The sequence below is a fragment of the Diospyros lotus genome, chromosome 10 (assembly GCF_014633365.1).
Source record: "Diospyros lotus cultivar Yz01 chromosome 10, ASM1463336v1, whole genome shotgun sequence".
Classification (NCBI taxonomy): Eukaryota; Viridiplantae; Streptophyta; class Magnoliopsida; order Ericales; family Ebenaceae; genus Diospyros; species Diospyros lotus.
This window is the reverse complement of record NC_068347.1, coordinates 34528705-34554513: the sequence shown is the minus strand read 5'-3', so window position 1 is coordinate 34554513 and position 25809 is coordinate 34528705. Positions and strand designations below refer to the sequence as shown.

At 34.1% G+C, this 25809-nt stretch overlaps 2 protein-coding genes across 5 annotated transcripts; one reads left to right on the top strand and one right to left on the bottom strand.

Moving 5' to 3' along the window:
* The first annotated feature begins 12485 nt into the window (after window positions 1-12485).
* On the top strand, window positions 12486-15821 carry LOC127811770 (RHOMBOID-like protein 13). 3 transcript variants are annotated; one of them, XM_052351939.1, is made up of 2 exons: window positions 12486-12600; window positions 12709-14196. In XM_052351939.1, the coding sequence occupies exon 2, from the start codon at window positions 13094-13096 to the stop codon at window positions 13901-13903; it is 810 nt and encodes a 269-aa protein (XP_052207899.1). In that variant the 5' UTR covers window positions 12486-12600; window positions 12709-13093; the 3' UTR covers window positions 13904-14196. The 3 variants fall into 3 exon arrangements, 1 of the variants encoding a protein (XP_052207899.1); XR_008025782.1 differs by adding an exon at window positions 15339-15821 and having other exon boundaries at window positions 12537-14046; XR_008025781.1 differs by adding an exon at window positions 15339-15821 and having other exon boundaries at window positions 12537-14135.
* A 70-nt stretch (window positions 15822-15891) lies between these two features.
* Window positions 15892-25493, bottom strand: LOC127811769 (protein ENHANCED DISEASE RESISTANCE 2-like). Of its 2 annotated transcripts, none has more exons than XM_052351937.1 (3): window positions 25305-25493; window positions 22738-23693; window positions 15892-16040 (listed from the first exon to the last, which is right to left on the bottom strand). In XM_052351937.1, exons 2-3 carry the CDS (start codon window positions 23675-23677, stop codon window positions 16012-16014), a joined length of 969 nt encoding a protein of 322 aa, XP_052207897.1. In that variant the 5' UTR covers window positions 23678-23693; window positions 25305-25493; the 3' UTR covers window positions 15892-16011. The 2 variants fall into 2 exon arrangements, with proteins under 2 accessions (XP_052207897.1, XP_052207896.1); XM_052351936.1 differs by having other exon boundaries at window positions 25293-25488.
* Between the last annotated feature and the right edge of the window lie 316 nt (window positions 25494-25809).

Here is a 25809-nt window from a genome sequence, read left to right as displayed (position 1 = left end):
GTAAGATTTATCAGTCAGATGCCTTCATTGCTTTACCAGGAGGTTTTGGAACACTTGAAGAAATCTTTTGTATAATCTCCTGGGCCAAGAGTAATCTCCATACCAAACCCATTGGACTTTTAAATGTTAACCATTTTTTCGATGGGTTACTCTCTTTTCTTGATCAGGCTGTGGACCAACAGTTCATTTCTCGTTCAGCAAGAAAGATTCTCATTTCTGCATCCACCATTGATAAGCTGCTAGAGAAATTATATGCTTATGTTCCACAGTACGATCCTCATGAGCCTCGAATAGACTGGTCTAAGGCAATTAGTAACAAGCGCCAAAGGGGTCCGATTAATTTAGATTTATCACTGTGAGAAATGCTCTTTATTAAGATGGCTGAGTAAGGAGTACTTTTTGTACTCTTGAGATGCATCTAGTTATTGTACAACTCGCAGAATTTTTCTTGATTGTGTTCTTTAAAACAAAAAAAAAAAAAAAAAAAAAAAAAAAACAAAACAAAACTGTGGAATGTTGTTAGCAAAGTCTTTGATAAGATGGCTGAGTAAGGAGTACTTTTTGTACTCTTGAGACGCATTTTGCTTATCTTATGACTTGCATAAAATTTTTATTTTGGTGTGAAAATATAAATATATATATATATGGTGTGCTCATTTGTTGTTTAAGTTTTAGCAGTTCACAGCAAATCTATGGACTTGTGGAGTTACAGGTATTCTTAACAACCCTAATTTATTACTGCAATTCAAGTTGGGGGGTATAAGGTTTAGTTATGAATTATTTGGTTCATATTTAACTGTGAGTTTGCTATTGCTAGTTTGTTGTCTTGTGTGAATTGATTATCTTTATCTACTCTTATTAAAAAAAAAAAATTGTGTTTTAAATAATGCTATTCCTAAAGTTTTGAAGTTATGCACTGATAGCCAGTCAAGTTTGCAATACGAAACATGAATGCATTGATTTCTTATTTGAAAACGTATATGCATTAGAATAAGTAATTTGCATTCATCGAGGATTCAAAATTTAAAAATTGATTATCGGTCATAAAGTCAAAGGTAACAGTAATTAGCTGATTAGTACACTGTATGATCCCTCAACAGAAGTGGAGACTATTACCCAAGTGAGTGTTTGAGCCTAATAACCGTTAATTCTAAGTGAAATAACACTTACTCTAAATATGCTTTATTGTTTATCTTATCTTTTCAATGGCTTCAAAACATCAATTTGCTTTGAATGTCTAGTATGATAGCGGATAAGTTTGACTGGTTTCAAACTCTGAATTAGATGACTGAGTATCATCGTTTTGTAGAAGCATGATAGAGGGATCAATTTCTTTCATTTTGAGCTTATTAAACCTTTTTTCTTTCTTTACCTTAACCTCACTTGCTATCCCATTTGAGCCATTTGTAGTATAATTTCTTTCGTTATCCTCGTTTAACCCATAACCATATGAATTTTATCCAACCTGGTGTGATTTTGGGAATTAGTCTGTTTATCTATTTTCATATTTAATGAGAAAAAGAAAAAAAAAGAGAAAAAAAAAAGAGAAAAAAAAAAGAAGAAAAAGAAAAAAAAAAAGGGGGCAAATTCTCTTAGCTATTCAGCATAACTGTTTCAAAATAAATGCTAAAAAAAAAAAAATCCCGACACACCCTTTGCACACTCTACCTTTTCTTTGACAACCCGTATTAACCTTATAGCCCCATTACAACCCATTTTGGTCCCTTTTTGATGCTATAAATCATGTGATCTCAGAATTCGAGTTTGGAGTAGGGAATCATGTTTAAATTCAGAAGTTACTCATCTAGAGCATTATTCCAATCATGAAGCTATGTCAATTTCCTTGTTCTTTCATGAAAATACGTTCCTTGTATTTGGGATGGCACCGAGTTTTGAACTTGTTCTGCATTTACTCTTATAACGGTGCACCCCTTTGTGTGTACACCTGAGGAATCCTTTTTATTGGAGAGAAAATCCATAGTAAGATTTGAAGTCAAAACTTCGAGGGAGTAAGTCTGTGTGTTGGTTATCCTAATTTCCATTCCTGAGATTGTATGACCTTTAACCAAAAATCTGATTTAGAATGCTAAATTATTTATTTAATTTTATGCATTTCGGTTTCGAATTTGAAATTTTTACATTCATACAGTTATTGTGAATAAAGTTTGGCAGGTGTATAATCTGATTGCTAAGGGACTAGCAATGTTTAAGTTGGGGGGTATGATTAGTGGTTAATTTTATAAAAATTTTGTTATAATTATACCCTTCTTTTGATCTTAAAAATAGTTTAAATTAGATATTAATATATATTTTATGGTTATATGCAAGTTTAAATTGAAAAATGAATGAAATGAAATTTTAAAGTAAAATTTAATAATAATAATAATAATATATAAAATTATATATAATACATATACATCATTATATGCATTCATGTAATATATATAATATAATATAATATATATATATATATATGTGCCATGTGTAATACATATATATAATATATAATTTATTAATAATATTAAATTATTTTTATTTTTTTTAGGCATGAAGAATTAAAGCCCATGAAGACTTAAAGCCCATGAAGACTTAAAGTCCATGAAGAATTCAAGTCCATGAAGAAATCAAACCCATGGAAAAATCAAGCCCATGAAGAATTTAAGTCCATGAAGAAATCAAACCCATGGAAAAATCAAGCCCATGAAGAATTCAAGTCCATGAAGAAATCAAGCCCATGAAGAATTAAGGCCCAATTTGAGCAACCCATGGAAGATATTATTTGGAGAAGGCCCAAGGATTATTTTTAATCCTAATAAAGATTAAAAACCAATTTATAGAAATCTATTTTTATTTTTTATGTGAGAGCTTTATTAGGTGTGTTTTTTAGCTAAAATCCATTTAACTATTAGGTGGATATTATAGCTAAAATCCATTTAACTTTATGAGTGCTTTATTAGGTATGTATTTTAGCTAAAATCCATTTAATATTAGGTGTGTATTATAGCTAAAATCCATTTAACTTTAAGTGTGTGAGTACCCATTAGATATAATTATGTCTAATTGAATAATTGAAATTGTGTGGTTTGTATTGCATCTTGTGGCCTATAAATAGGTCACTTGATTGCATTTGTAAGTGTGATTATTATTCTTGAATAAAAGTTTAGTTGTTTCCTTATAATTCTCTCTTTGAGAATTGTTCTTGTTCTTTCTCATTTTTTTTAGTACTTTCTCTTATAATCTTACTTTTTTCTTTCTTCTTTTAAATTCTTATGTCATTTATTATTACTTTATTATTCACCGCCTAAATGGCCGGTTAATTTGTGCCTTTAAATTTCTGTAATTTTAATTCTTGTCATTTAATTATTCACCGCCTAAATGGCCGGTTAGTTTATGTCTTTAAATTTCTGCAATTTTAATTCTTGTCATTTAATTATCCACCGCCTAAATGGCCGGTTAGTTTATGCTTTTAAATTTCTTGTCATTTAAATTCTGTTATTTAAATTACGTCATTTAAATTTCTGTCAATTAACTTTCAAATAAAAATGAGTAGTTAAATCTAATCTTGGGTTAAGGCAAGGACAGTGTCCAATGCCAATGATTCCCAAAGAAAGCTGCGCTTTAAATAAGTAACATTAATTTAAATTTCAGTATGAGTGTGTATTAATTATTAAAAAATCACTAGGTTTGGATTGGAGCGTAAGCCTAACTTAGAGCTTTCATGCCATGTATGAGAGTTACTAGAACTGGAAACGCTATCATACCTAAACCCAGATGATTAATTTAGTTGTTTTGTGTATTAATTGCAATTGGATTTATGGTGGTTGCTTAAATTAGAATCTCGCATATCATGTATGGGGATTGCTTAACCTAGAACTATCATCATCTCTAATTGCATTTAATAACAAACCTTCATATCTGAAATTAAATTAATGTTGCTAATCTTATATGCTAAAATTTGGGAATCAACGGGTTGGTACTGAAATTGTCTTAACTCAAGCACTATCCAAATTCATATTTTTACGTTTAATGTTTATTTCAATTTTTGCCTTACTTTATTTTCTAGTATCTGTTGTCTAAAAAACAAAACCATAAAAAATCTTGTTGTCAATTTGTCCAAATGCGTGTGCGTGTGTGTGACATTCTTTTTCTTTTGCCATAAATAAATCTCTCAGTGGACGACCTGGATTCATCCAGAAAATATAAATTTAAATTTGGACTACAACTGCACTCGTACACTGGCGAGTATAAACCTCTCACTAAAATAAAAAAAAATATAAAAGTTTTATTATGATTTGTTTTTATTGTGTTTTAATTGCAGGGTGAGAGTGCAGTCAACTATATCTTGTATCTATCGATTATTTTTGGATCTGTCGACTATCAATCATGTAAAGATAGTCGACTATGGCTTTTCATCTGTCGACTATTTTTATTTATAAAATTCTAAATCCACTTTATATTTTTATATTTGTCGACTATGTCTATGTATCTGTCGACTATGGGAAATTTGTGTTAGAAATAGTCGATTATTATTTTCTGTCTGTCGACTATGCTCAGTTTTATTTGATGAAATAGTCGACTAATCTATTTTCTCTATCGACTATGTGTTTCACAGAAACTTATAATGGCTAGTTTTTGGCACATTTAATGCTCGCCCAACCACCCACAACCGTCCAAAATTTGAACTTATCCACCATCAACTATAAATAGGTAGTTGAAGACGCATTGAAGGTTGTTAAACACATTGAAGATTTTGAACTACCGAGCTTTCACTATTACATTGAGCATTTAATTTTTCTCTCTATATTTTCATTTAAGAGGCTTTGATATCTCACTGTTCCATTCATTTTAAGCCTCAATCATTCACTTAAAGAGAGAGCTTGTAACTAAGAGTTGTACTCTTAAAATCTCTTTTTCACGATTTCTGTGTTTTTCCTAGCAGAGGCTAGAGGGGCCATTAAATTGGGAGGTTGTATATTACCTAGTCCAGGACTAGAGGACCTGCTCGTATTGAGTAGGGGGTTTGATAGTGAAATTGGCTTTAAAAATCCTTAGTGGGTAGCTAAGGTAGTGGACTAAGCTTAGAAAGCTGAACCACTATAAATCCGTGTCTTCTCTACTTTCCAATTTTTCTTGTTTGTGTTTGCATTTCTGTTCCTACTCACCGTGTTCATTCATTGATAAGATTTCAATTTTATTCTTCACAAAACTAGAGTGTCTTTTACATGGTTAACACCTCATCGTGTCATTTCAAGGTCTTGAGGTTTAACGAATCCGTGGTCTTCATCGACGACATCTCTATTTTTCAAAGAAATTTTAATTATACCAATTCACCCCCTCTTGGTGTGTGCCATATCAGTTCAATTCTATCAGATCACGGCTTCGTTAAACTTCAAGATCTTGAAATGACACGACGAGATATCAACCGTATAAAGACAATCTCGTCTTGACAATGGAGAACACAAGATTGAAAAATATAAAATATTTTTCAATGGAATGTTAAATATATGAATTGTTGGTCCCTTAGGGTATGCCCACTCAAAAAGGGGATAAATTAAGTGATTAAATTTTTTTCTCAATTTTAATAAATATTCTCGATTAATAATTTTATTGCAAAATATATATTTGATAAATATAATAAATTATATTTGAGATTAATAATAAATTATATTTGATATTAATAATAAATGTAAGCCACAAGATATAATAAAAATAAATACAATGAGGCACGAGACAATTTATAGTGGTTCGATGTCTTTACATATACCTAGTCCATTCTCCCAAGGTCTAACCACTATTGGGATTCTACTAAAATAATTTCACCAAAGTTTCCATACTAGCTCACATTGAAAACTAGATACACACATAGATTACAACGGGTTCTAGGAAAACCACCAATACCAAGGAGAAAAGCTTACCTTGGAAACTAGATTCACCTAGATTTTAACGGTTTTAGGAAACCTATACAATCTACAATAGTAATTTAAATATTACAAATAATTTGTCCACACTTGGAAACAAATAAGCAATTAAAAATAAATTATACAAGGTAATAATATTTAAATAAATAAATAAATAAATAGTGACCTCAGTTTGAATGGAGAAAATTGGATTCGGCTTTGCGATCTTTTTTTCTCCTATTGTCTTGTGACTCTTTGGTAGATGAACAATAAATCTTTGAGAGTCTTGGAATGCTTGAAAATTAGCTTGAGAGCTTTTGGAAGGTTTGGATGTACAATATGTGCAATAGATACTCAAAAAATGAGTTTTGGGGGTATTTATAAGCATTTTAGCCACTAAAGAAAGGGATAATATGAAGTTTAAAATTTAAAAAATGTTTAGACTTTCTCAAACAATAAGAAATCATGTCTCATCTTTAATTCAAAATAAATTTACTTTTTACATAAGAAATCAAGATTAGAAAATTCAAATATAAACTTTTGAGACATAAATGATTAAAACAAGAAAACATGTTTAAAAACAATCTATTTTAATTCAAAATAAATTTAATTTTTGCACGAGTAAGAGAAAACATGTTTAAAACTAATTCTCTTTAATTCAAAATAAATTTATTTTTTATATGAGAAAAAGAAAATATGTCTAAGAATAATTTTCCTTTAATTCAAAATAAATATACTTTTTGCATAAGTAATAAAAACATTTATCAATAAATGAAAATTCAAACATAAACTTTTGAAACATAAATGATAAAAAGATGGAAACATATTTAAAGGCAATCCGCCTTTAATTCAAAATAAATTTACTCTTTGTATCCACTTTTAATTCAAAATAAATTTAATTTTTTTATATAAAAAAGAAATACATTTATATTATACAAATATTTTTGTTAATCATTAAAACTTAACTAAGATGAGCAAGTTGGCTCAACATGAATCAGGTGAGGAATATAGAGATGCTTGAAAAGATAAATAAACAAAGAACACAAGCACAAGAGAACACAAAGATTTATAGTGGTTCGCCTTAACGCAAGCCTAATCCACTACCTTAGCTCCTTATTAAGGATTTTGCAAACAATCCACTAAAACCTCCTATCACTTCGAATAGGCCCTCTAGCACCAAGGTAGAAAATACAACATCTTGCTTGAAAAGCAAACCCTCTAGCAATACAAGTTAGGAAAAACAAGAAAGATACAAATGAGAGTTTCTAAGAGTATACACTCTTAGTTACAATGTTTCTCAATAAAGATACAAGGCTTGAATCAAATGAAACAAATTTAGTACAAAGCCCTTGAGAGAAAAATAAAGCACAAACTCTTGTAAGCTTCAAGTAAAATGATTTGCAATCTTTAGATTAACTCATTCCTATCCATTTGCCTCTTCTTGATCATCATTGAGTTGTATTTATAGGCATCTAAAAAGATCTAAGAGAAAACTAGCCGTTTGTGATTGTTGGGTTTTGAAAAACTAGTCGTTATAATTTCTGCAAAAGAAACTTAGTCGACAGCTAAAAATGGTTAGTCGACAGAATCAGGCAAAATAATATGTTTGGTCGACAGACAAAATAGGTTGATCGAGGAAGTCATAAAAACAACAGAACACTTAGTCAACCAAAACATAAATAACCATGGCACTTAGTCAACCAAGGCCATCATTCTATCGACAGACTTAAGAAGTTAGTCGAACAAGTCAGCACATAAGTATTGTTATTCGACAAAGCTTATAACTTAGTTAACCAAGACAAAATCATGCATACTGTTAGTCGATAGAGCCTATAGCTTAGTCGATAGAATGAATGCATTTAGTCGACAGATCATGACCACTTAGTCGACAGATGCTACCAAAATGCTTTTAACTTCATTTTCTAATATTTTAAGATTTAATGCATTATTTTTCCAATCTCCTAAAATCATAAACAACTCATATATATTGGAAAATACTTTGACCACATACATTTGATATTGCTTAAAGTATCATTTAAATTGGAGCATTAAGATAATAAATATTATCAAAATATAATAATTTTTCATCATCAAAACTATATCAAAGGAAAAACATCATATGTCAAGATATTTCATTTTATATAATGCTGTGCAATTTAATAAAAACATTTTTAAAGTAACTTTTCCAAATATGGACATTAAAGGTTCGAGTCGAGAGACTTTGGGAGATTTAATGCTTTAAAGATAAGTTAGAAACTTATAGCATTGCCATTGAGATAATTTTCATGGATGAACAGTTTTTTTTCCCTTATAAATTTATTGTTAATTATTTATATAGATTTTGCCATCAAATTTATAGGGTGGAATGATTGATGTAACAATCAAACGTTAGTTGGTTTGGTGTTTCAAAATATTAATTTGTGAAGGATAATTGTATTTTATGCTCAATTTTATACTTAGATACAACAATATGAAATACAAGACTACAAGTCATAAGTACAAACTAAAGTTAATGTCAAAAACTACTATTGTAGATGTTATAGATAAAAAAATTTCAATTCAAAATTTTATCTTTAGGTCATTTGCTAATATTTTGAATATTTTAAGTGTAGTTGAACTTGACGAATAGGAATTGTTTGGTGAGTATAAAGTTGATTATGCAATTATTTATGCCTTTATAATTGACAATTTTTTTTTTCAATTTTGTTAAAGATATAATTAAAGAGATCGTTGGCAAAGACAATGCTAAGTGTCAAGAATCTTGTGAAAGGACAAGCGAAAAAATGTGATAACCTACTTAATGTGTTAATTATTCTTTAGCACATTGAATGATGGTACATTGAATTAAGGGTGTTTTCTATTAGCATATTGAATAACAAATAATTAATTTAACTTAAACTTTGATAAAATGTTGAGTATTAAGAAAAAAACTATAATTATTGATTCTGCTAGGGTTATTTAAAATAACGAATTTAATTTTTTATTTTTAAATTTATAAATCTATTTTAATTACATTTCCTGTACATCGCACGGGTTTAACACTAGTTATTAATAAATTTTGTTTAAGTCCAAGACTTTCTTTTTTATACTAACAACCAAATTAATTATGATAATATTAATATTATTTTATTTTTATAAATTAGATGACATGATAAATTAATTATTTGGATAAAGAGTTATTTTTAATGTTTGTCTTATTACTCACCTGTAAGGCTTGTTGAAGATCAATAAATAAGGGCTATTATTTGTAAAGTAGATCAAGAGCTCGTCGAAGGCAAAGACTAATCAACCACTTTCATAATAGTCAGGGCCAATTTAAAGCATAGGCCACTAAGGTCTATGCCTAGCTTGGGGGCCTAAAAAATTGAAAATGCCAAGAAGAAACACAAATGATAGGAGATGTCGAAGAAAAAAAGAGACACTAGAAAAGATGTTGAAAGTGTCGTTGTATTTTTTGTATATTAGTTTTAATGATGAAAAACATATATTGGTTTAATTCCTAAGTTATGAGTCAAGACTATGGTTTTCAACATATATCAATTTCAATATCATGTATTTCTTTGTGAAAATGAAATCCAAAAACATTTCAAGTATCAAGATTTCAAAACCCTATTTTTGACTAAGTCTGGAAGGTAACCTTATAATGAGACATATAAAAAAATATTTTCTTTTTAGAAAACTATCTCCCAATATTTTGATATCTAACATTCATTAGTGTTAAAACGATTTTTAATGAATTTTTCATTAAATAGAAAGTATATATTTTGGAGGTGGTAAAATCGCAAAATCTTGAGTTTGTACTAAAACCCAAAATCTACTTTCTTATTGTTTTGGATTTTGATTTTCTAGATATTTTTATTGAATCCAAATAGGGGTATTTCGTTATTTACATTTATGTATTAAAGTAAATGAAAGGTAAAATATAAATAAAATAAAATGAGGACATTTACTTAAATTAAAGAAATGTAAATAAGCTGTGATGTATACATGCTGTGGATTGTGTTGTCATGCAAATGTTTCTGAAAATCTATCGTATTTTTATGCATGTTTTGAAACCCCTTTAAAAAGGTTTTCAATGTTTTCAAGTGCATATACTATTTCGAAACATCTATGTATTAGCATTTGTTTCAGGTTTTGAACTATGTTTCGAAACTTATATATCATGTTTCGAAACCTTATTTTCAGATATGTATGTTTCGAAATCTACGATGGTATGTTTTGAAACTTATGATAATATGTTTCAAAACTTTTGACATTCTATCAGCAGATTTATTCAAAATCGAGATGCATGTGTGTTGCATTTTTGTATGCTTCTCACATTATTTTATTAATGCATTCTCCATGCTATGAGATTCAAATTTGAATTTGAATGTGAGTACTTTTAAAATATTCAAAGTGGGCATAAGAATCTGTCAACCACTCTTTGTTGTTTGTAAGTGCTTTGTCCAGCTGGAAGCTTGTATATATGTTTCGAAATCTGTTGTTTATGTTTCGAAACCTTAGTTATTTCTGTGATGTTTCAAAGCACACTTTGCATATTTCGAAACCTACTTTTCTGTCTTGTCTCTAACGACTATAAACGGTCAGATTTTTATCTTTTGGTATAAATAGCAGGTATTTGAAGACAAGAAGAAATTGATAGAGAGACAACAAGCAAGAATAAGTGAGCACACACTAGAGACATACTCATAAGCACAAGTGATCTAAATCCGTTTGACAAGCTTTCAAGAAGATTTATTCATATGATCCTAGATGTGCATTGTGATGTGAAAAAGGAGAAGCAAGTGCAAACAATGAGTCTCATCTCTCAAGCTCTTCTTACCTCAAGTTAAGAGGTTTATATAACCATTTGGTAAGGCATTTATTGCTCTTTGGGTTGTAAAGATAAATTTCATTATCTTGTTAATGTTGTAAGGTTTGAGTTTAGCCTAAAACTCATTGTGGTGTAAAGGTTTGAGTTGAGCCTAAAACTTATTTTGTTAAAGGTTCGAGTTTAACCTTAAAACTCACTTGGTGTAAGGTTTGAGTTAAGCTTGTAAAAACTCACTTGGTGCTAGATTTGAGTTGAGCCTATAAAAACTCACTTTGTAAGGTTTTAAGGTGAACCGTGGTAAAACCCTTGTTGTGATGATCACTAGGAAAAAGTGATTAGCATTGAAAAATCCTTCAAGTGGGTAAGTTTGAAAGTAGTGGACTAGACTGGGTGCCAGACCACTATATATCTTGTGTGCAAGTGTTCTTTAGCTTTCATATATCATTATTACCTATTGTACATGCTTGCATAAGTTTTGTTATAAAAGACTAAAATAGTTTTCTTGAGAACAAGTTTATACATATACAAAAAAAACATATCTTTGATATACAAACATCTTTGGTATACTCTTAATTACATAAATCATCTTTTCCAAATATTGTTATTTTGAACTACAAGGTAAAAGATTTCAAATCAAGTAAAACAATGAAGTAAATTTCGAAACATACATTTTATATTTCGAAACTTGTAAAACAGTGAGATATATTTCAAAACATATATAGTAGATTTCGAAACTTACTTAACAGAAAGTCTTATTTTGAAACATATCTCATATATTTTGAAACTTAGTATTTTGTCATCAATCAAAATTTTAAATTATCAAAAATTTATACAAATCCCAATTCACCCCCCATCTTGGGATATATTTGTCATCATTAAGAACCAACAGAAAGAAGTGATAGAGATGTCGAACAAGAAATGCTAGATAGAAAGAGAAAAGATATGCCAAACAGGAAATATCGAAGAGAAAGAGAGAAACATCACAAGCAGAAGAGGAGACCGACTACTACCATAAGACACCAATAGGAGATGGGAGGAAACCAAAAGAAACTGACCATTGGAGACTAGGAAACGCAGTCATCAGTCAAGATAGACGATCACATGGTCCAATAGGTATCTTTAAAGACGATAGGGCGATGACATTGTCGAAGATTGAGAATGATGGCATCGTAGGAGGCCAGGAGCGATGACATCTTTAAAAATGGTCACCAGTCACGACGGATGACAGATGTAGTCTCATCGCCAGTTATGTGGTCACACTAAATAGTAGGAAAGTGAGAGAGGGGGAATTGTCTTGTCGCCTATAGCCTCACCAATTCTTAAGCTGATCCTAATAGTAATCTTTATTTCTTCCATGATTACCAAACAATCATCGATCATTGCTATTGACAGAGGTAGAATGTGGTGGTTTAGCTCTAACCTTGGGTAAGCACAAGTAAAATGCATGATTATTTAATCTGTCACAAATATTTTCCCAATGGCTTAGTCTAGGATAAACACAAATAATATGTTATAGGTGTAATAATTTATTTACTATATATAGAATTTTTATTTTATGGGATTGCGACACTTGATTTGAATCGAGCTAAATATCTTTATACCAAGTTATGATCTTTTACCATTTTTTTCTTATTACTAAGGGCAAAGAAAGAAAAATTATAATTGTCAAGGACATGAATGGAAATTTTTACGGGAGAGACTAATGGAGTTACAAAAAAGATAAGGGGTTAAAGTAGAAAACACTCAAACATATGGCACTAAAGTGTAATTTCATAAAACAATAAAGGTGCCGTCATAGCATCCCATGCGTTCTTTTCTACCCCGTTTGGTTCTCAAGGAAGCAGGAAATCTAGCGTTTGCGGAGAACTCTGATCGACTCGGAGCCAAGAGGTGCGAAAATTTTCCCTATTAAACCCTAATTATACTCTTTATGTGGCCGCTTGGAAACCCCAATTTGTGTTTCAAACCGTAAAATTGCGTTCCCCCTTGTTTTCTCAGTCCAAATCCGTCGGTGTCTGAGGATTGAATGCGAAGCTTTGAAGATAGAATTGGTAAAGCTTCAGTGATTTCTCAAAACGGAGAGTAGTTATCTGGCTGATCTCTGAGGAACTCAATTCGTGGTTTGGCGTTCTTGGCGGTGAGATGTGCAAATTTCAAAAAATTTTAAGGTGGTAGTAGATTTGGACCTTTAGGGTGATTGCTGAAATTTTCGAATCGGATTTTGTGGTTTTGGCTGTCTATAGTTTTTTGGAGCCTTTGATCTTTGAGTTCTGGATATTGTGCTTGATCTTGACCGAGTTCTCATGCTTGTAAAAAACTGGAGTATTTTGTGCTTGCTTAAGTGGATTTAGGGATTCTGGAGAGTGTGGAAGAGGGGTTCTAGATGGGTAAGCCGCTGTTTTATGAGATCTTGGAAAAGCCTGCCACAAGTTGTGTTATTGGGATATGTACTGCAATTTGGTTCTACATTCAGAAGAAAAATATTGGGTATTCACATGTGGGCTTGAGTTATGACACCGCCATCGAAGGTCATTATTGGAGGATAATAACATCTGCATTTTCACATATAAGCATCTTGCATCTAGTCTTCAATATGAGTGCACTTTGGAGCCTTGGAGTTGTGGAGCAGTTAGGTCACATTGGACTAGGGGTGGAATTTTATCTTCAATACACACTTGTGCTGGTAGTTTTGTCAGGTATGCTAGTTTTAGGGGCTTACCATGTTTTGATCCAAAAATTCAAGTTAGAGTATTTCCGGAGGGTGACAGCTGTTGGGTACTCCTGTGTCGTTTTTGGCTGGATGACTATTCTTTCGGTGAAGCAACCATCTTCCAAGTTGGAGCTTTTTGGGTTTCTGTCTCTTCCAATCAGTTTTGCACCATTTGAGTCGCTTATATTTACTTCAATAATTGTTCCAAAAGCAAGTTTTCTAGGCCACTTATCTGGAATAATTGTTGGTTATTCCATTGCTTGGGGTTTGATTCATGGGGTGAACAATTACTGGGCTATTTCTATGCTAGGATGGATGGTACTTTTATTTGTGTTGAGTTTGAAGCGTTCTGGTGCATTTGATTTCAACTTTCTTGAGATTGAATCAGTTACAGATCCATCCTTTCCCTCTGTGCGGTTTCTTGGAAATGGTAGGACCTTGCAGATGACTTCGCTACCAGTTGCAGCTGCCGAACTTGTGTGACTCATGGTTAAGCAACAGATGCGTGGTTCACTTTGGGGTCATCCTGTATTTAATCTGCATGTTTTGTTTCCCAAGCCAGTATTTTGTGCTTGGAACTAAGAGAATTCTCTTCGAGCAGAAGTCTTCCGGGTTGCCATTACATGGTGTGATACAGCTTTGCAACTCTCATCTGCACCTTTATCGAATAATGGAATTGTTGGTTGCTTATTACTGTTAAAACACATATCATTTTGTAAGTTTTCTGGTCATTTTTATCACCAATGCTTGGTTTTTGTGCTAGAGAAGTGGTTCAGCTGGTCAGCAAGATCATGTAATCCCGGAATGTTTCATTGCCAAGTGTTTATTCTGCCAATCTTTACTAAGTGGCAATTTGAATTGATTATGACATTAAAAATGCAATTCTGGTTATGTCCCATTATGATCTTGAAAATAATGACAACAGAAATGCGATCTTTATGTCGATCCCTTTTTCTGGTTCTCCCCTTTGCGGTTGTGCAATTGACATCTGCATTTGAAAAATTGACATATGGGAGACTGTTGATCATGACATTAACTTTGCTTCAATAGAGTGAAACAGCATAAAGAAACATCTTTGACTTGATCATGGATTTAATTTTCTTGGGTTTAATATCATAAAGCAAAAAGTTGTTATTTAACTCTATCGAGTAGCTGTTGAGTACATCAGAAGAGGCCAGTAACCTATTCTTCAAGCGTATCTTGTAACAATTGGCATAGGTTATCCTTGTGGATCAATGAATTGACTTTGAGTTCCATCAGATGTACGTCATTTTTAGCATACTTTATAATGAGCATATGCGCGAACAGCTGCAAGGGAATTTGTAAACTAAAGCAGTTCTCAAGCAAAAAAAAAAGTTATTTATGAGAAATGTTTCCTGTTTCCACCCATAGACCTCTTATTGCTGTTAACAAGCATTTAGACATAAGTATCTTCTGGAAGCCTGCTTTGTGATTTCCGTACATGAGACACTGCAATATTAGTTGATTATGGTCAATATTAAAATGGAAATCCTAATTAGGTCCTACTTGTGGCTGTCGTTGTTTTATGTTGGCTATTCTTGAAGAGCTTGATGACTTCTAGGTAGTTCTGTTGCTTAAGTTTGTATTGACATTTACTGTTGTAGTTGCCATATTTTAGCTGTTGTTGGCCTCAGAGAACTGACAAATTCAGCTATATTCTGACGGGTGGATAGATACAAATTTTCCAAGAAGAATCTAGTCAGCAAGGGGTTGAATTGTGTTGCTTCCCGTAGAAAATACTCCTAACATTAGATGAATGCAACTCAAACCCTTCACACTTTCAGTACTCCATGCATTTCTTCTGCATTGCAAGAATGGTGGGTGTTAGCATTGCAGTAAGGACTGTACATCAATAGCTATATGCTGAATGCTGATGAGAAGATGTTTTTTGTCGCAGGTTATTCTTGCCATTCCATTATCCATGCCAAGCCATGGTCTTACTGCATTTTGTCATTCTTACATGGATGAAGAATTTGGTTGGGGAAGATGCCTTCAGTGATACTGTAGAGTTAAATGTGTTATTTGTTTTTCCTCTTTTTTTTTTTTTTTTGGTAGAGATTTCTCACATGGTTATTTATTTATTTTTTCTCCTAGAAACTAGAAATGACTCGTGAATTAGAACCATGCAGAGCCAACCCCAGATCGGGATAAAGGCTCGATATTGTAGTTCTATGTAATGCCAAACTGGCTGAAAATGCTGTGTTCTTGGAATAGAGAGCAAGTTGATCTGGTCACCATTGGAGTAGGGTGGAGATTTAAGATCAACAAATACTTTTATCAAGTAAGATTTAGTCACTGAATAACACAACTGCACAGCAATTTGTTAAATTCTTGTAATCGTAGACAGATTTTCTGGAATTGACAAATGTGATTGGTTCAATGATCATAGAAGCAAGAGTTATTTAAGAATGGTTTCTTTCATTTACAACCATCTGATATGAATGAATGAAGAAAGGAGTTACAGGGGGCTAGTAAGCTGATGCTGCCAAAGCTAGTTGCTCCATTCGTCTATCGATTTTGAAAAATTATATTGAGCTTCAGTAGCTTGATCAACTCTCGGATTGTCGATATCAACCATCATTGCCTGGTTCATCTGTGCCTAATAAAAAAGATACACATGAAAGGCAAGAAAAATTTAGAACTATGATGCAAGAGTAAACAACAATGCACCAAAACTTTATTCTAATCTGTCGATCATTTCTATTTATGATATTATATTTTGCAAGACTCTTATAACAAACTACAACCAAAATGATGTACTACAATAGTGATATTCATATCCATTGACTGCCTTTGTTGATCTGCATAAACCCAAATACTTAGGGGTGTGTAATCGATTATAACCGAATCGAACCGACCAAAAAATACTAACCAAACCGAACCAAATCGCATGTAATAACTGAACCGAAGCGACCGATTAATTCTAACTAACCGAAACCTAAACTAAATTAACCGAACTGATAATCGATTGTGCAAAATCAGTATAGAAACAAACCGATTTGCAAAAATGAAATACAAACCTCACTGAAAATCAAATCAATTTGTGCAAAATCAGTATAGAACAACATCCATTGATACAGAAAAATGCAAAATTATTTAGAGATTGAGATATCACGAATCAATTTGTGCAAAAGAAGGAAATACAAACGAAAAACCCATAATGCAAACGAAGAAATATCAAGAAACTAACCTCACTGAAAGTCAAAAAAAATTGAAAAATTAAAACCCTAACCTAACGTCAATACTAACCTCTATCTGACGGCCAATCATGTTGGTATTGGTTAATCATCCAAGCACAAGGAAAGGAAGAAACAAGGAGACGAAGGGGACAACGATCGGCGAAGGGAAAGGTGTCGGTCTGGGTTCGACTAAAGGGACAACAATTGGCAAAGGGAAAGGCTGGGGCCGGCCGACTGCTGACGGCAAAAGGAAAGGCATCGAAGGTGGAGGCGACAGAGAAGGGTCTCTCTCTCTATCGATCTTGGTCTCTCTTAGAGTCTCGCATCCATCTCGGTCCAGCCTTCCAGTTCCCAGGTGAGCGAGTCTCTACCTCGGGTGTTGCGGCGTCGACCTCGGCATCGGAGGGGGCAATGGTCAGGCTGTGCCAGAGCGTCGAAGAAGATGGAAGGGAGAGAGCGGAGCGAACGGAAGGGTCGGTTCTTCCGCCTTCTAATCGGATCTTCTCTCCTCTCCTCTGAGTCTCTGTTTGTCACTTGGGGTTGGGGATATTTTCATTTGCTTTTATTGTAAACCCAAAACTGTGTCGTTTTTGGAAGTTCGGTTCGGTTCTGATTATTTCGGTTATTTCAAATAAAAAACTGAACCGAACACCGAAAAACGAACTTTTCAAAAAATTTAACTGAACCGAAATTTTGAAAAAAAAATAACCGAACCGAACCAACCGAACTTGTCGGTTCGGTTCGGTTACTTCGGTTTAACCGAAGTTGTGCTCACCCCTACCAATACTGCCAATTGCTAACAGATTGGGCAGTACTTGATGCAGAATAATTAGATCCAATTTTAACGAAGAAGATGATAACATGCCCTTATGGGGGGTTGCTATCCATTTATACAAAGGGGAGACAAAAATAACACTGAAACTACATAATACAGACAGTTTCACTCAAAAGATTTTAAAACCATCGGAATTTGGTTAATTGATTAACCCATTTCAGAAGTTACTATACAAAATAGAAAAGGAAATAAAAAAACAAAATTGGTCTTCCACGATATGTTTCCTCTTTTATAAGCCTAAAAGTCACTCAACTATCGTATTTGCAAATAATCCACATCAAACATAAAGGTGCCAAAGAGAAACAAACCATTGTTATTTCCCTTTCCCATTACAGCTCCCCTCCAATCAGCCACATCATGCAAAACATTACCCAAGTGACTGTCATTGACTGGGGAAACAATTCCCTAAAAACCAAACCCCATTGTATTATCAAGAACTTAACATTGTTGTTGATGGATTAGCCAAGCATGTACAGTTAAGTCTTGGGATTTCTGAGGCTGTAATATATGAAGAATTATCAGGGATTAAAACCATCTGACTCATCTATTAATCTCCCTTTTGATCATTTTTAACTTTTCAATTTGGAGTTTTCTCCTTTATATCTCAGGCCCCATGTGCCATCAGCCTTATCTTAGTTGCTTGTTTTGTTTAAAGAAGCTATTATAAGGGGTTTGGAAACTTTTTCTAAAAAGCAAGCTCTTTTGGACCACAAAAGCACACAAGATAAAAAATAAAAAAGAATAAAAAAGAGGCCTTTATGCTTTCATTTTTCTTACTACATAATTTATGCCTTATTTTAGGATTATTATAGTCATTTTATAAAACATAACTAGAAGCTAGCCTTTTTAAGCAGTTTACTAGACACTCCATCATCCATTTTTTTCTTTAACCTAGTTTCTTTTTCCCACATTTTAATTCAACTTTTGCTAAAAAAAAAGAAAGGTGCTAAATCAAGGGCTAATACTCCCCACTTTGCTTACACATCCAACACCAACTAACAAATATACAGTCTTTATTATAAGAATCAATGGCACAGATTTTATAACATGCTGATATCTGCAGGCAAATAAGGCAAGATAGGCAGAAGCCCTCGGCCATTAAACCCTCTCAGAATGAAAGGAGGGGTATACGAGAAAGGTAATCGTTTCTTGAAAGTCCACTCCAAGTGTGTATAGGCTATGATTACATCTGGATTTACTTGGAGGGCGAACCAAGGGGAAATGCCGCTCTCCCTAGGATTATTCGGACGAAGTTCAAACACCTGGGTCATAAAAAAAAAAAAAAAAAAGAATTGCCAAGACAAGCCAAAGCTTGCTTCATGAAATGGATTAACTTAAAAAGCTTCTTCACCCCATCCTAGTCAAACTCAATATATATTGTCCAAATCCAATGGCATATAGATGGCTGAGGTCATTTGCTAATTCCTTCATCTCCTCATCGTTTACTTCTCTTTTTAAAAGCAATAAAATGGTTCATCACTTCGTTACAAGATAATCACCTATCAATACTCCTCAGCTAAGCACAACATGAAATGGAGGTGGAAAAGTTTCTTGTGATTCGTATACTTGGCTCAATGCACCCCAATGGTGACTCCAGCAATGCACCCTCCGCCATTCCGACCAACAAATCTTGTATTGCCCAAAAATTCATTTGCAATACAAAAATTCATTTGAACCCAATTCATTTGAACCCTGTAGGGTGTGCCTCAGATTTCTGGTATGTGGCAAGGTCGGAAGGTTCATTGGACCACTAGACGCATTTGCCTGAGCGAGGGCCAGGAGCCAACCTCATGAGTTGGCTCACAGAACGCTCACCCCTCCCTTGCTTCTAAGGGATGTGGAATAGGTGTAAGGGGATGGGTGATGAAGATAAGCAAGGAGAAAGAGGGAAGAAGAGAAGAAATAGAACAAAAATAGTAAGGGAAGAAACACTGATGAAGAAATAGAGAAAGAAAGTCCAGTAAGGTAAGAAAAGATGAACGAGGAGTGCACAAAGAAAAGAAGTATGAAAGCATCAATAGAGTGTTTTCATCAGACAATATAGAAAAGTATAAGAAAACAGAGGGGAAGCAGTAGCAGCAGCACCAGCAGAAGGTGATGAGAAGAGAATAAGAGGAGATATCCCAGCAAGAAGAAAAATTCCAGGAAAGAGGAGAAGATAAATTAAGAAAAGATATAGCAGACAAATAATAAAAGATAGTGTGTGTGTGTGTGTGTGTGTGTGTGTGTGTGTGTGTGTGAGAGAGAGAGAGAGAGACAGTTTTTCATTACACGAATAACACAAATTTTTTGGCTTGATAACACTCCTTAAACACCTAATATGGCAACCTAATACTACTCGTACTCTTATGACATAATTTGCTAAAAAGTCCTAATACAACTAAAATACATTAAGATAAAATAAAAAAATCCTAATCATATAAAACCCTGTCAATAAAGTGTTTTCCTAAAATAAACTTTATGTATCTTGCTTTAAAAATAAAAATTAACTTAGTTAACAAGATTTGAACTCAAGACCTCTAAATAATAACTGATTTCTAAAACAACTTTACCACTACACCAAGGCTCAATTTGTTTAAAATTTTGCCTAAAAAAGTTAAAATTTAAACAATTATTGTCAAACACCACCCAATGAACTTTCACTTCAATTTTTTTTCTTGCATGTGCATAGCACAGGTCACTCCTCTAGTGAATCATAAAATTAAGAGTTGGAAGGTGAGGCATTTGAATGATTAGATAAGAAGGTAATAATGAAGACTATTTTAAGGGAATCAAAGGTAGATGCACTTTGCATCCCAAAGACTGAAATGGACGAGGTGGGAGGGATAGGTGAGAAGTATTTGAACATGGATATGAAATATGAATAGATAGAAGGACAGCATATAATCCCAAGATCCTTGATGAAATTTGGATTCTAGATAACTTTGTGAGATCTAGAGGTCTGCTAGATGGGTAGAATTTTCTATCATGGTTAAAAATAAGGAAATGGGAGATTTGCAAATGGAGAAAGAAGTTCAGAGACTTCAGGCCAAAAGATGGAACTGCACATATATTTTAAAGCATGGCTAAAGCCAAGAATCTCATTTGTTAGATTCGGGTGTGGACAGACTTCTTAATGAGAAGGACATTGTAATGTGCATTGCCAGCTTCTATAAGCAGATCCAGTGCCCTAGTCCTTCCTTGGACAGGTTGACATTTAACATATACCTGTGGGAGAGGGCTCTTGTATGAGGAGTCTTTCTTAGAAGGTCATAAATTTGAGTTGTGGAAGTAGCTACTTCACAAGGCAAGGGTAAGGTTGTGTAAAGAAATGGCCCATCCCGTTCCTCACAAAGTGGGGAGCCTCATCCCATGGACACCCTTTAATAATCTCAACAAGGGTAAGAAAATCTTGGTTACTGTTGCATGCGCACATAGTATGGAGTTGACCAACCCTTATTTCATTGCCTTGTTCAAGGCAGTCATGGTCTCTAGTCATTGGCCAATTTGGTATGGTGGGGGTGTTCTCTAGGCAAGCAAAGGATATTGCTTCAGCTTGAAGAGGTGCCTCTATTGGTAAGAGAGGTGGTCTGGTTTTTGATCCCTCTTGCTTTAATGTAGACTATTTGTGAGAGAATAATGAAATTGGAGATACTTTCAAGATCATGAAATCCTGTTGTTTAAGCTAAGACTAGTTTCCTCACGATTTTATTTTGACTAGTTGATTCTCTTGCGGTATTGAACATTATGTAATTTTTTTTCTCTTTTAGAGAATTTTGTTTTTGTATTGCCTCTTCTTTGGTATATGAGTGCTACTTGCCTTGCAAGGTTGGGAGAGTGTCCTCTCCCCCCCCCCCCCCCCCCCCCCCTTCTCTTTTTTTTTTTTTTTTTTCCAAAAAAGGCTACTTTCACAACTCAAATCCACAACCTTTTGGTCACAAAGGAGCAACCTTACCAGTGCTAGCAAGAGTTGCCCTCTTTGTTGATGAAACTCAGTTGTCTTTAAAATGCCTTACCCAACGACACTAAAAGTTACTCAATTGTACATCATGGGGCCTCATAATCTCCTCGATGTACACTTCTACTAGTCTCTCTAAAAGAGCAGGAAATCTTGATAATTGAAAACTGGGCTACCTTTGCAGTTCTATGAGGAGCCTAAATGCCTTAATACTATTTATTATTTTCCCCCTTGACAAGGAACCTTGGCACAACGATAAGATTACTCCCATTGTGACCTGGAGACTGCAGGTTTAAGTACGGAAACAACCCCTTTGCTAATCAAGGGTAAGGCTGCATATAATTGACCTTTCCTAGAGCTCACAATGTGAGAGCCTTGTGCACTGGGTTCACCTTTTTTTCCCTTCACAAGATAGGGATGCTATGGCTTTGAAGAATTTTAGGTTGATAAGCTAAATTAATAATGTTTATAAGATATTCAGCAAGGTCCTGTTTGGGAGACTAGAGGTGCTAGTGCAAAGTCACAAAGGATCTACTTGGAAATGCTTGTGATCATGCTTCAGAGTTTTTGATCTATGTGTTAGAATTAGCTTACTGGTTTGGACTGAAGAACTTTGATCAAGTTTATTTACATGGCAACATTTTTGGTTTCTGTTGGTGGTTTTCAATCTACCAGATTTTTTGTTATATTAGTGGTCTTTCAAAGCGTTTTTCTCATAGTTCAAGAGGCTAGAGGCAAGATATCCTTGTCTCCCTCTTTGTTTAGTTTGTTTATGGAAGCTTTTAGTCTCTTGTGGAAGAGGGTAGAGAGATTGTGATAAGATTGTTAGTTTCTAGGTGGGCAACAGGGAGGTGAAAATGATAAGATTGTTACTCTCATTTGCCTTTTCCCTTTCCTTTTCTGGGATTATAGCCTTCTATAAAGTAACTTTTCATAGGATATATTTGACAAATAGTGAGACTATCCCTCTAGGACTCGTAAAGAAAAAAATGTCCCTCCCCCAAATCTTCTTTATGTGCACTTCTAAAAAAGAAAAAAGGGGGGAGGGGGCAAGGCCTCTTAAGATCATCAAGTTTCATCAACAAATAGGGCAAGACTTGGTAGCAATGATGATGCTGCTCCTATGTGATTGGTAGGTCATGATTCATGAGTTGAAATTATGGAAACAACCTCATTACGAAGCAAGGGTAAAACGCATACAAAACTGACCCTCCCCCGACTCTTGTAAAATGGGAAGCCTTGTGCACTCGGGATGTTCTTTTAAGAATTTCATCTACAGAAGTGTAGATCTCACCTTGCTGAAATTAAGTAGCGACTACAGTTCTGAAATAGTAAACATACTTACCATTTGTAGCTTTGCCACTTTGTTCATGATCAATGCCTCTGTTGACATGTGACGAGCTAGATATGGAGCCACTTTCCTGGGCAGCTGGAATAAGGTTGGAGAAGCCTTGCCCAAGTGATTTCCATAAGCGCATGGAGATAGAAGATTGCAAATTGGCAGTGCTCCCATCAGATGATAGTTCAACTGGCCTAGCTGCAGCAGCATTCAGCTCAGAGAATCTGACAGCTCCCAAAAGTCGTTCTGGCAGTTCTGATTCATTTTGGCTTTCAATGAGAAAAGCAATATCAACCGTAAGTTTTGTAATGTAACCAAAAGCCAGATGAACAATTGCACTTGCAACCATGGAAGATCCAATATCAATATCAACTTCCATAAAATTATCTGCCACACAGTATTTGCAAGTAAGTGCTCGACCAATTATACATATAGCTTGCTCCCCAACTGCTTTTCTCACAATCCAAGGTCCTTTGACAATGTTGGCAATCAATTTAAGCCTTGAATTCCTGAACCCATCATCTCCTTTCAAGAACTGGTCCATCAAAGAACCCTCTGGGATAGGTTCTATGGCTACAAAATATGCAATTGCGCTATAGTTATCTTTGCTTGGAACTTGAAGATTGAATGCCCAGACAAAAGGCTTACAATCTGATGGCAATTCATCCTTGAGAGCCTTCCTAACACGGTTTTTTGGATTCTTTAAGACATCTGAAACCTTTGTAGAACCTTTGACCCAATCAAAGCCAAGTGGCTGCAGAAGATACTCACCACCAGGAATTTTAACCCTGGTTGTTAAGTACTCTGGACCACGGACCATGAAAGTGTCTCCAGGGGGAGTAGCCCAACCATTTGGACAGTTATCTGGTTCAAGAAGTGGAACAGAACCTCCTCCTTTCACCCTCTCTATCCATTCATGATCCTTTTTATCATAAGGGCTGGCCATAACCAATCAAAATCACCTGTTCAGCAACAACATATTATAGTAAAGTTGTATTGTAAAAGGAAGACAGAAAAATACGAATGCTGCTGTTCAACATAGGCTTCTATATTTTTATTGACATCAATTTAGGTTCCATAATGAATAAACAGAAACAAAGATCTGCATCTTTTTTGCTCAAGTAGCAAGAAAGAATAGCCAATGCTACTATGGCAAAAACACATCCTTCACCAACAAGCTCAGTATAGATGTACCATAGAAGCCATTTTTCTGGAAGCAAAGGATAATTTGTTTATAGCCGAGGTCCCCCCAAGAAACGACTAATTGAAAGAATCAAAGACACAATCGGGACACACTCAAAAGGGCAGTTCTTAATAATAATGTTGTAGACACATATTTTCCATATGGTTTTAACTCCCACTATTATTTGGATTCCAGTGCTTGATAATATACCATTGGCTAAGTTATTTTCTCTTTGTAAAGACAAAACCTCTTTCTAGAAATTCATTTATGGAGTTTCCACAAATTTATCAGATACAAATAAAAATGGGGGAAAAGGGAAAAAAAGAAGCAAAAAGTACAGATAAATGCAGAAGAATCCTTCACCAAGATCGGTCAGATCATAGTGTGATTGACAGGTACTTCATGAATAATCGTAATTCATAAACAAGAGATCAGTTCCTCTGTTGCCAGCTCTGATATTTTCTAGTGTGATCGATGAGCTCATTAGCCGTGTACTACCTCATTCGTGTGGAAAAAACACACTATCCTTCCTAAAGTACGCATGCAGTAAACAATAAGGAATTACAGGACTTGGTTAGTAGTTTTGGGTGTTAAAACTGCAAGAGTGTCAAAGAACTCCACCAGTGTATTTCAATTATGCCGATTGCTTCTCCATAACAACATTTCTTAAGGGGAAAAGGCAGTATTTTCTTTATAACTAATTGGCAGAGCACCAAATCTTTGAAGAATCACTTCGGACTTGGATGCGTTAAGGTTCAGAGGTCCCCCGAAGCAGCCCTCAGCTGATGAACCTTGCAAATCGAGGACATTTGTGAAAGGCAGCCTCAAATTTGCAAGTTCGATACACCCTAAGAATGGCAAACACAGCTGCCATGAAATGGCTAGAAATTCTAAAACAGTCTGCTTTTTCCCCTTCCTGAGCATATGCTTTGCCTCTTCAGCTAGTTTATCCCCACCTGTTTAGCTTTTGTTTTCCATTTTTTTCTTTTTTCTTATCTTGTTCCCGGTTCTCCAAACAATTAAAAAGCACCATCAAATAGCACAAAATGGGATGCAGTCTCGGTGCATATATCTCTTCAACTGTGCCTTTAAACCCTAGCAATGGGAAAATTTTCTCAGCACAAATTTTCTCTCCAAACAAAAGCTACAATTCCTTCAACTTCACTGAAATTTCATTAAGAAGGTAAATGATCAAGCCCCAGTCGACATTATTAAGTTCGAACTCCATTTCCCAGAAGCAGAATCGATCGAATATTGAATTTAACCAAAAAACCCACAACACAAACAAAACGCAGACAGCCATAGATACAAAATACAGAAAACCCATAACCTAAATAAATGAATAATTAACAAATCAGATTAAGAAACGCTTTTTTACCTCTATCTCTACCTGGAAAACCCGGAAACTGAAGTTGGTCTGAACTGAGACGAGAAAATGCAAAGAACCTTTGAAGCTATGGGAGTTCGTTTGTCCAATGCGGCTTAATATTTGGATTTTTGAACGGTTGCTTGGGAAACTATTCCTACCTCTTCTTTTCCTTTCTTTACTCTCTCCTATTCATTTATTTATATATAAAAATGAATTCTATAAACCTTTTTGCACAAATAAAGGCAGAGCCTTTACATACATCTGCTGCTGATTGGCTGATCCAAGGAAGGTGGCAACAGTTGCACCGCTTTTGGTACGAGGATCAAACAAGGAAAGGTTAGGACAGAGATTTTAAAAAATATTATAATTTTTAAAATAATTTAATAAAATATTATATATATATATATTTAAATTATTTAACAAACTAGTACGCTTCTTTACATGTTATGTTAAAACGTAAGTCATTTTTGGTGAGTTGAACTTGTTAACAGGAGTAGCAAATTTAATTCAGAATGATTTTTGTTCT